We start from the raw sequence: 11,571 nt of genomic DNA, 5'->3' as shown, positions 1-11,571 counted from the left end.
CCCAAAGATTCAATCCAGGTGTGTGGCAGAAGGGAAACACCTAAAACATGCAGGCAGGGGGGCCCCGAGGACTGGAATTGGGAAACACTGGATTAGATCATTCACACACCTGCTATAAACTTATTGCGTCTCTGGCGGTGCTGTTTACATTACATACATGTATAATAGGATGCATTCATTGGCCAAATGATTTATCAACGAGTTGATTTCTGGGCGCCGATTTCCTTAATTTTGAGGGATCATGATCCGCTGATACTTACATGAGATGCCCATCTTATCCCCTAATCTTATCTTCGTTAGCAAAGGTTTAAAAATCAGTCTCTGTCCTCTTCTGCTCTACAGAGAGAGGTGTGACTGACAGACCGACCCAGGTCTGCACGTTTGCAGTTAGCAATATTCACCCCACTGTTGCCAACTCAGTGACTTTCTTGCTATATTTAGTGACAATTCAGACAAAAAAAATAATAAATAAATAATTTCAGCCAAAATCAAAATGGGCAGGTCAGGCATTTTAAAGATTGGTAACCAGGGATAGGCCAGAAAACTGCAATCGGTGCAGCCCTACACACATATTCATGACATTCTTTGATTAAATAAATTTTTCTTAAGCGTTACTGCAAAAAATTAAATTTATACCAGGTCAGTCTTTCTCCTCTAAGAATCTGGACCGGTACCGGTACTGGACTGATTCTGAGCCTTCAAATGATTTTAACAGAAGTTTCACATAACTTAGAAATTGATGTAAAAATATTGTTTGTTTTAGCCGCAAAATGATTATACTCAGCAGACAACAATATTATCACCAACTATAGCATAGAGCAGCTCATCGATGTAGCAGCTACGTAGCCTGACGTAAAAACATTTTGCTAGACAATGTCAAACATTGAGAAGTTTTAATTATTGTTATCAAACATTATTAAACATGCCGTTTTGAAGCCAAAAATACCTCAGAAATATACAGAGCCTAGCAGGAGAATCAACTCATTTAAAGTTTAAACTCAGTTTCACACAAACACAAAAACCATATCATAAATGTTTGGCTGTTGAACTGGACCGTTCCAGGTTGCTATCAAGCAATTTTTTTATTAGCAGCTTTACAAATCTTTTACATTACCAAGGCACTTTAAAACAAACCTTTATCTTGACTTTTTTCTATTCTTCCTTCCCTCCCTGAACGATAAGTCCTTTACTGAGACATTGTTTTGGTTACTTATCTTCTGACCGGAGCTTTGGACCTTTGGATGCGCTTTGTACATAACACGCAGCTCAAGTTACCGGCGAAACGTGCGGTACTTACCGCGGCCACCAGGGGGCCCCAAGAGCAACTAATTTGTTTTCTTTAATTAATAAAATAATAATTTCTACATACATTATCAAAGATATATTATTGTAAAAACAAATCAGTTCATAGTGAAATTGTGTGTTTTTGATATTATAACTTAAAAAATTATAACTTAAAAAAAAAAAATGAGAGAAAAAAATCAGCTCCACTGAGGGGGCCTCTTAGTGGCTCTGGGGCCCTAAGCGGCTGCTTAGTTTGCTTATGCCTTGGGCCGGCCCTGGCCTAGTTTATGAGAAATAGGGCACGTTTTAAATTCACACAATAATCTTCAAATTCAGCTGTTGTTAATTTACTAGTTAGATGCTCAATATGGAAACAAATAGAAAGAGAAACTACGATGTCTGCTAGGGAATGTATGTCCCAACTCTTAATTCTGCCACTTAAAGCTTGGGGCGATAATAGGTATAAAAATATTGTCTTTCAAGAGATATGACAATATTTTGATGTAAAAAGTAACAGCAGGAATTTAATTATATTTTTCAAAACTAATTTGTATGTTCTTTGACATACAAATATAAAAACAAATTGAGTCATATAAACAAAACAATCATATGAGAAAGTGAATACTGCACAATACTATTAAACATACAGTTATAGCAGAAGACTGTCTTAACATGCAAATAGTTGTTTGACAATTTTAGTATGTTTATAAAAATATGAGCCAGGTTAGGAAAAAAGTCACCCTCTCTTAACAGAAACTGACAACAAAAGTATATAATACATTCAGTTTATTTATTTTTTATTCTGTCATTTCTCTCAATACAAATACACATCAATGTAAAAATTCATATCAGTGTAAAACCATGACCTCATTTAATTCCCAGAGTTTGCATGCAAAGCCTGTAATTTGTCATCTTTAACTCTGCAAATACAGAAAACAGAAACTAAATGAACCAACTGGGAATCAGAACTGACATAAGAGTTAAAAATTATGGCAGAGCACTTGGATCCTCCCTGATATCCTATTCTCAGGGTAGGACCAAAAAAAAAATGCAGTGTATAAAGATTTTAAAAGCTTCATTAAACAAGGCACAGAATCAGAAACAATAATACAATTAAATAAAGATTTCCTTCATTTCTATTTGAGTAAAAAAAAAACAAACTACTTTTAAGTTATCTTTTCTATTACAGCTCAAAAAAGGAAAACTGAAAGTATTTACGCCTGGAACAATAGCTGGAGATTGGCACCGGCACCCCACTAGGGACAAGGGTGTTAGAAAATGGATGGATGGATGGATGAAAGTATTTACAGTGTTGTATGTAATCATACTACTTTAGTTGGGCCTACTTATGGTGATGGAATGAGGAAGTATCTGTGTCAAGTAAAGAAGTCTGGCAACTTGCAATGACACAGAGAAAACAAACCTTCACACGAACATCTTACTTCTAAATAAACCAGACAAGTTTTGGCCTAAACCAGAAAATCAAGATAGCAGCACAATTAATGCTGATAAAAATAACCTATCGGCTTTGTAAGAAAAGAAAGTAAAACATTATATAGTGAGGAAAGAAAAGTTAACACATAGTGCCACACAGTACTTCATGAGTAAACATAAGATATATTTAGTAATAAAGTGCTATATATTCCTGTAGAAATAATTAACACGCACAAAGTAGCTCATGTTTTCCTCTGATCATCAGAAAATATTTAAAACCAATAAGGAATTAATTTCATAGATATTCCACTAAATTTACCAACAATAGATTAAAAAAAAGGATATTCAGTAATAACATATGAAGTTTCAAGTGCTTTAACTGGAATCAAATGATTTAACTCTCCAACTAAACAAAAATGATGTCCAACTATTTCTGTTACTGAAACTTGTAAACGGCATAAAGATGTACACAGTTATATAAAATCAGCTGGTGTAGCTAGTAAAACAACCGTAAAATTATCTGGGAAAATCCTTCGAGATGTTGCTGTACACAAAAATGACACAATAAAGTACCACATATTTGACACTACTCCTACATAATGTCAGCTTTCCGTAAAATGACAGAGCTTGTGAGAGATTTGATTTGTTTCAGAGTGCTTGTTATTTTTCCAATTAATAGAAACAAAAGCAGGAGCAACTGCTTTTGTTTCTTGTCTCCAACTGACAACTTGTCAAGTTGTTTCCTACCGACACTTATTAAAACCAAAATTTTTGTACAAAATTGTACAAGCAAGTTAATTGTGTAAATGCCTTTGTGCGCATGAATATGTATTCAAATTACCAATATAGGTGGGCTTGTCTGTCCCTTCCTGGCAGATATGATTTGTTGGAATCAATTAAAATGGTTATTTCCTTACAGTGCACTATGGTAGATTAGAAATAAAGAAAACTACTCTAATTCTTGGTTGTAGTTGCAGTTGCAAAATTTCCCTCTCGCTACTCCAAATGTATGTAAAACTGGCAGTCATTAATTTCTTCTAGTCATCATTTGAGATGACCAAATCCCATTTGCTAAGAATATCATCTGTTTCTTCCTCTATCTGTGCGCAAGCCTCTTCGTTACTTGTTTGTCTGAGAAGCACATTTTCCAACTTCAGGTGATTCCTTGTCATATACATCCCCTCAAATGTTCCTCCTATATTGTCCTCTTTGCCTCTGTTTGAAGGCTGCATGCCACCCAACCTTTCGTTAACGTTAAAGGTCATCCCTGGCATGGGCAGCATTTGTTGCCCCTTCTCAGGATTCCAGTTACCACACATTTGTGGTTTAGCTTGAATCAGAGCACCGTATTCATCTGACAAGCAGTCAGACCGTTGTGAGTGGACAGTGGGCGTGGTTGGGATGACCTGAGAGGCATACTCAGAAAGAAGAGGAACATTCTCACACTGATTTTGTTTCTGCTCACCTCCCGTTATCTCTTCCCTCTTTTCTTCTTCCTTCAACAATGGTAGGTTTAGATGGACGTTAAATGTACCAGTTTGTAGGTTTTTGGTAAACCACAAAGCTGAGGACTCCATATTGTTATCTATAGTTTGGTTATCACTAAATGATCTCTGATTAGATTGGGTTGGTGCCCGAGTTTGTGATGGTGAAAGAGAGCGTCCTAGGGAGCATGGCAAACTCTGCAATAAAGCACTAACCTCTGTCTGTGTAGGTGATTGCCCAAATGTTTCAGCCTGAGGCTTGTACCCACTAGAAGAATTATCATCTTTAATCTTAACATCTTTCTTCTCGTAACAATCTGCATTTTTCTGGTGCTCATCATTCAAGTTATTCAAAGCAACTCCTTCCTCAGACTCTCTCTGTCTTGTGTCCTCTCCACTAACTTTTTTAGAGATGACAGCAGCATAGTCATCTGACAAATTATTAATGGGTTCTTCAGGTTCTTGTACATCTGACCTCGGAGGTGTATATGGATTCGGGGGACGCAATGAAGGGTATGGAATGAAGGGTTGTATCCCAGGAGGTGGTTTATTGGGAATGATACTGGTTAGCTGCAGGGTGGCATTATCAGGAAGGAACACAACTGGACATGGGTGAAAAGATGGTTGTTTCTAGAGAGAGAAGAATAAGACATGGCATGACAAAATTGTACAAGCAAGTTAATTGTGTAAATGCCTTTGTGCGCATGAATATGTATTCAAATTACCAATATATGTGGGCTTGTCTGTCCCTTCCCACTCAGGTAGTTGTAGAGAAGGTAACTGACCAACACAATTATACAGATGCAAAGCGATGGGACAACAATCCCCACAACCACTCGCTGCAGCTGCATAATAACAGGGTCTGTGGGAAGAAATAGATCAGAGTCAATAAAACTCCACAATTTTGTACATTTATCCATCCTTTCTCTTCCACTAATCCAAGACTGTGTTTCAAGGGTTAAAAGAGGGAAACCCAGACATCCCTCTTTCCACCGAAAACCAACAAGTCATTTACAGGGATTGAAAGGCCTTCCAAGGTCAGAAGGGTATGTCATCTCTCCATAATGATCTGGTTCTACCATATGGTCTCCTCCCAATAGAATGTGCCAGGAATACTCCCAAAGGGACAGATGCAGTAAGCATCCTGAACGAATGGCTGAACCACCTCAACAGGGGACTGTCAATGCGGAGGAGCAGTGAGTTAGCTTATCTAGGTGAGGGAGAGCCTTACTCTGTATTTAAGGCAGAGACTGGCCACCCAGTGGAGTAGGCTCATTTCAAGCACTTGTGGCCAGGATTTCAATCTTTTGGTCATGAATCCTTATCTGATCACCACAAGCGCAAATTAGACAGATTAAGTCCTACTTTTTCATTCTTATACCTTAGTGGTGACTCTGAAGGTCAATGGTTGTTAGCCTCCATCCTTCTGATTAAAACACACTCTCGGGATACTGTCTTCATTTCTGTGGTGCTTTGTTTTTTTATGTGGCGAGGCTATGATACCAATTGTTGTTTATTCTTTCCATTCAGTTTGTTCTTCTGAATCTGTTTGGTTGACAATAAAGTGTGTAACCTGTTCCTGATCGCCATTTTCTTGCAGGATTCCAAAGTATTTGCAGTTTCCATAAACATAAAACTGCAAATACTTTGCAGTTTTTGCCAAAGAGCAAGAAATCTTTCTTTCTTGGCCTTGGCCTATATTCATCCAGTCAAATGAGATTCCAATGTTCGTGCTCTATATCACCATACAGACTAAGTTGATCTAGAAAGCATTTTCATACAGCTGAATTAAACCGGATGTTCTGGCATGAAAAACAAAATGAATGACTCTCCAGTTTTTATATCTAGTTCAGTAGCATTCTTTCCAATCGACCTTTTCCAAATCAAAAGAATGTATTTCAATAAAATGTTTGTCACAAGTTTTTACCTTGAGGCGTGGTTATGCAGTGCCAAACTGATGACATGGACTTCAGTGGTATGGAGAGGAATCTTGATTTGGCAGAGAAGCAATATTTTGTATTGTAGTCCATCATGTGATATTTGAACAGGTTGTTCTCCACTGGAAAATGAAGCTGTAAAGCAAAGGATCGTTAAAGATAGATAAGCTGGGGCTACAAAATAATAGTCACAACTTCCCTGAAAATTTTTAATAAGACAAAGTAGTAATTCAGATGCTGCTTCTTTGTTTTACCTACTCTACTAAAAAAAGTTATTGCTACCAAACAGATTTCTCATGTTATACTTTGATTTTCTGAATTTGATGTTTCAGATTATGAAAACATTGAATAAATACAAACTGAATAAATACAGAATGCTTTATTTAGATGATCATTCCATTTATTCAGGAGGAAAAAGCTATCCAATCCAGCAGAGCTCAGTCAAAGTCAATAACTGGTAATATTCACATTAGTGGGACAGATCCTAGACAAAAACTACTGATGATCAAAAATATCTATCTTAAATCATTCCAAAAATTACCAGGGATTTTGGGAAAATATTCAGTGGACTGACAAGATTAAAGTGGAACTTTCTGTAGAGTGTACGTCTAGTTACATCAAAACTAACACCAGATTACACCCACATTATACCAACAGCTAAATATGACATGGTGGTAGTGTTGTAATTAGGAGCTGCTCTGCTGCTGCAGGACATGGACGACTTGTCATAGAGGAACAAAAATTCTGAGCTCTACCAGAAAATCTCATCAGGACTAGTTTCTGAACTTGAGGTCAGAAGGCAACTCCTTTTTCCCACTGGGGCAGATTCCCTAGGATATTTTTTCCCTTCCTAAATGAATTGAAACACATCTGGAAGCAGGTTTTGTATTCACTAGGTTTGTCTCCTGCTAAATTTAGTTTGATCATCAGATACGTTTAAAAGGAGTTAAAAACAAATAAAATCTATATTTATACTTTTCCCCAGTGCTATTTTGTGTATATGCTTGAGCATGAAAGAGTTTCGAATGTTGAGATAATCTTCCTATGAACTTGTAAGACATGACTGAACAGTTGTGTATAATCCTGTGGTGCAGCCATCCTCACTTTCTTATCACCATATTTAATATTTTTACTCACCACTTCATTGCGGTGGGTGCTGAAGATGGAGAGGTTGTAAGACATGCGATGGTAGATTGTTTTCATGTTAAGCGCTGGGGTGTGGTTGTTTAGCGAATACCTCACCGGCCCACTTAGAGTGACAACTGCACTGTTGTTCTCTATTTCCACAGAAACCAGTGGAGGGCCGAAAATTGCTAAACACACAGATGTTTTGTTTTTTTTGTAATATCATCCAAAAATCATTAACTCTAGTCTTCTAAATGTGCAAAGTTTGATTAAAATACCTGTTGCAAATGATACAACAAAAATTACTCAAGTCGGTATGTTTTACTTACTCTCTGACTTTGGATCAAATTGTTTGTTTGTCTTAGTCCATTTTGAAGATGATTTTCTTCCCAATGCGCGAACTCTGGCATAGTATCTTTCTTCTTCATCCCACGTCTCAGCACTCAGATCGCACCAAGTCCGTACAATATTGGTGCACTGGTCCACTGCTCTCCAGTGCTTCCATTTCCCTTTTGTGACCTCCCAGGGGTTTCCATAGCTGTGAAAGACACAGGTCCACGCAAGGGGCAAAACAAAAACTGAAACTCATAGCATTGAAACGCTTGATCAGAAAACAGGCTACTTTTCAAGGACACATTCACGCACAGTTTATTGATTGTACATTTACTGAGTATGAACTTACATGGCATATTGCACAGTAAAGTGTGTGCCATCTGGTGTGCCGTTTCCTGGTAACCAGTGCAGAACATTCCTCAGGTTCACGGAAGAGAAGCTGACATTAATCGGTTTGGGAGGAGAGGAGGAAACTAAAAGGGAGCAGATTAAAACGTTCAGATTGCTAAAGACGCAAAGCACAGCTCCATATAAAGTTACATAGCACATAATGCCTGAGGGTGCTTTTACATTATTTTACAGTGCTAATAACCTCCACACTTTTCCTGTGAAACAAAGTGAAGCCTACTGCTATAATCTGCCCAGACACTAAGGGATATTCTGTATTGAATACTCCTACCTACCATTATAACGTTGAGACAAAAGAAAACCCCCAAGTAAATCAAAGAAAAGGATATTGGAAAGTATAAGTCAGGAGATGGATATTAGAAAAAATTCAAAGGCCCTGAATATCTCCCGGAGGTCAGTTAAATCCACAATCAAGAAACGGAAGGAGTATGGGGCATGTTTAAATCTGCCTAGATTAGGTTGTTCTCCCAAACGGAGTGATTGTGCATGAAAGAGACCAGGGAGAGAGGTCACCAGGACACCTATGACTATACTGAAATAGTTTAAGGCTTCAGCAGCTGAGATGGGAGAGACTCTGCACATAACTTTTGTCCAGTCAAAGTTTTATGGGAGAGTGGCAAAGAGAAAGCAACTGTTGAAGAAAACAGTTTGAGTAGAGTTTGCCAACAGACATGTTATAGGCTCCACGGTCAAGTGGAAGAAAGTTATTTGATCTGGTGAGAACAAAATGGAGCCTTTTTGCTATCAGACAAAGCATTATTTTATGACCCAACGCATCCAATTAAAGGTACAGTGAAATGGTTTGCAGCCAAGTCAAAGCACAGACATTAATCTGATAGATAATCTGTGTCAATACTTGAAAAGGGCTGTTCACAGCCGATCCCCACGCAAACTGCCAAAGCTGGAACAGTTTATCAGGAATAATAGAGTAAAATTGCAGTGCCCAGATGTGAAAGCCTGACTTGAGACCTCACCACACAGACTCAGTGCTGCGATTGCAGGAAAAGGTGCATCTCTTAGATACTGACTTGAAGGTGGTGAATAATTATCACTTATTTTATATTGTGAATCTAAAACAGGAAGGGTGATAATGTAAGAAATTCTTCCATGTCCCACATGAAGTCATTGTATATAAATTTAATTCCTACTTTAATGTAGTAAAAAACTGAAAAGTAGTCTAAGACATTCAAAAGTTTGTTTGTATTACAGTGTTCTCCTGTATGGAAAGCAGTTTTAACATTTTGTCTTGTGTTTTAAATGTGAATCCAAATGCAGCAGGCATAATGTTCTGTGTAGAGTTAATGTAAAAATAAAGAAGTAAACTTAGAAAAAAAAGTGAGATGCCAGAGTAACACAAATAATCAAAAATAAAGCCAACCAGGCGACAGAAGGAGATAACGGGGAAACCAGGGAAAAGTGACGAGACGAAACGGCTAATACTGACTAGCAATGAAGTGCTTAAATACGGGGAGGTTGATAAAGGCACTGGGCTAATTGTTAAAGGGGTTGCAGGTATGGGAGAAGGGATCAGGAGGCAGACTGAGTAGAGGGTGAGAGAAGGTGGGAGATAAATCCAACATTGAAGAATAACTAAAGAAACGTACATAAACTATAGAGACAAAGAATAACTAGAAACAAGAACAAAGTTAGACTCGCTAAGGAAGAACTGAAGTGGAAATGGAACAAGACAGAACTAATAGAAAAAACTAAGGAGCACAAAAAAATGACAAAACCCAAAACCAAATCCTAACATATTTCTCTTTTTTGTTGTCCAATGAAAGCAGTTTCTTTCATCTGTGATGTTGAAAACCTCCAGATCTTCTGACATATTATATAAAATGTTTGGTTGACTGACTCAAACTATTAAGTCTTTTCTCAACATTTCAAGATCTATTAATTTCATGAGAGAATCTGCAGTTCCATCATAAAATATTTCTAATTCTGAGCATTGAACATTTTCTTGGTGGGGGGGAAAAAGTATGCAGGCCATCTGATTGGACAAATAATCAACATTTAAAGTGGTAATAAAATAAAAATAAAATAATAAAAATATATATACATATATAACTTGTTTCTATTTAAACAGAAGACGTGAGTAACTAAAACAAAGCAACTTGTACTAATCATTCATTAGTTCCCTGCACGAGGAATTAATTAATCATCCGGGCGTTTTATTTGCTCAAGTTGCATTGAGGGGCATCCTGTCAATGCATCTGTTGACTACTTGCACCCGCTTCAAGCGGGTGCACCTTCTATTCTGATTTATCGTTAACTGTAATAACCGTTCATAGAGCATACTCTTATAAATGTCAGTTTGATTTAAGCAAGCATTAAACTATAAAAACAGAACTGATACTTGGTAAATCAGTTCAACGCCACGATAAGATTTATTTCGGAGTTTAAGTCTGCTTCTACAAATATTAGAGTGTGAAGTATTTCTAAAGTAAGTTTTTCCTTTCAATCTGGAGATTGTTTATAGAAACGAAAAAGCCCAAACCAACAGACCTAAAACAACAATTAGTTAGTATCTCCCGTTGTAATCCGTGCAGCCTTACCTGCGCAGCGCAGAAGAAAAAGGGCAACAAAAATGAGCTTAGTCCACATCTTGGTCCGGAGAGGTCATGTTTTCCCGAGAAACCAGTGGGTTTTTCCCGGGTGAGACACCTGTCCTGGGACAACCTCTCCCCTGAGGATTGAAAGAAATCAGCAGAGACGAATAAACATTTCCAAAAATAAAAAAAAATGAGTAAATAAAGAGAGGTTTGTCCCGGAGAGAGTAGTTCCCACTGTTTGTCCAGTCTACCTGAAAAAAATCAATGATTTACGCTAACACGTTTCCGTGTTCGGAAGAAGGAATGTGGCCTCACTCGTCTGTGCACATAACACCTGAGCAGGTGCAGCCCTGAGCTATCAGACCTTCTCCTACTGAGCAATGCTGCTTTTTCTGAACTTCCGTCTAGAGAGGGTTTTACAGCCGACACATTTACTGCCCTTGTTATGAAACATTACAGCAAAAATTCCCCAAAGATTATTCTTCCCTCTAAGGTCAACAAATCCACGTGTGAACAGACACGGACAGACACAAATAATCCTCAAAAATAACTAGATAAAAACACTTAGAATATATCATAAATCTTTCTAAATTATAACTCGAAACTCTTATGCATTATAAATCCTAATATATGAATTTCAGATTTTAATTATTAATTAAATTAAAAATATTTATTTTTAATTCTTAGATATTATTAACTATGTCCTGAGGAATATTGTCTCTGCAGAAATTAATAGATTTTAGTTAAGGCATATGTGTACTGTTCACCTTCAATCTTCAATGGAAAATGGACCGTGTGGGTGGAGGCACATTATCCAATACTCTTTGAATAAAAAAAACAAACAAAACAAAAAACAAAATCGTTTTTCTCATTTTCCTCGGCCTACATTTGAGCAGCTTCACGCATGAAGCAGAACTGATGAGTGCAGACAAAAACTTCACAGTTCAAACAACTTGAGCTACAAATTAAATTTGAATTGCTATGAATTAAAACAATTAAGATCATAATAGAAAG

The 11,571-nt window shown here is 37.3% G+C and overlaps 1 protein-coding gene across 3 annotated transcripts; it reads right to left on the bottom strand.

Annotated features, from left to right (window-relative positions):
* Positions 1 to 2,053: 2,053 nt before the first annotated feature.
* Positions 2,054 to 11,550, bottom strand: il20ra (interleukin 20 receptor, alpha). Of its 3 annotated transcripts, none has more exons than XM_044106347.1 (8): positions 11,325 to 11,550; positions 10,561 to 10,691; positions 7,947 to 8,070; positions 7,594 to 7,802; positions 7,277 to 7,452; positions 6,130 to 6,274; positions 4,928 to 5,064; positions 2,054 to 4,832 (listed from the first exon to the last, which is right to left on the bottom strand). In XM_044106347.1, the coding sequence occupies exons 2-8, from the start codon at positions 10,607 to 10,609 to the stop codon at positions 3,756 to 3,758; spliced, it is 1,917 nt and encodes a 638-aa protein (XP_043962282.1). In that variant the 5' UTR covers positions 10,610 to 10,691; positions 11,325 to 11,550; the 3' UTR covers positions 2,054 to 3,755. The 3 variants fall into 3 exon arrangements, with proteins under 3 accessions (XP_043962282.1, XP_043962283.1, XP_043962281.1); XM_044106348.1 differs by lacking the exon at positions 11,325 to 11,550 and adding an exon at positions 10,809 to 10,988; XM_044106346.1 differs by lacking the exon at positions 11,325 to 11,550 and having other exon boundaries at positions 10,561 to 10,988.
* Between the last annotated feature and the right edge of the window lie 21 nt (positions 11,551 to 11,571).

This window comes from Gambusia affinis, linkage group LG22 (genome assembly GCF_019740435.1).
Source record: "Gambusia affinis linkage group LG22, SWU_Gaff_1.0, whole genome shotgun sequence".
NCBI lineage: Eukaryota > Metazoa > Chordata > Actinopteri > Cyprinodontiformes > Poeciliidae > Gambusia > Gambusia affinis.
Note: the sequence above shows the minus strand (reverse complement) of the source record. Positions and strands in the feature narration are given on the sequence as shown.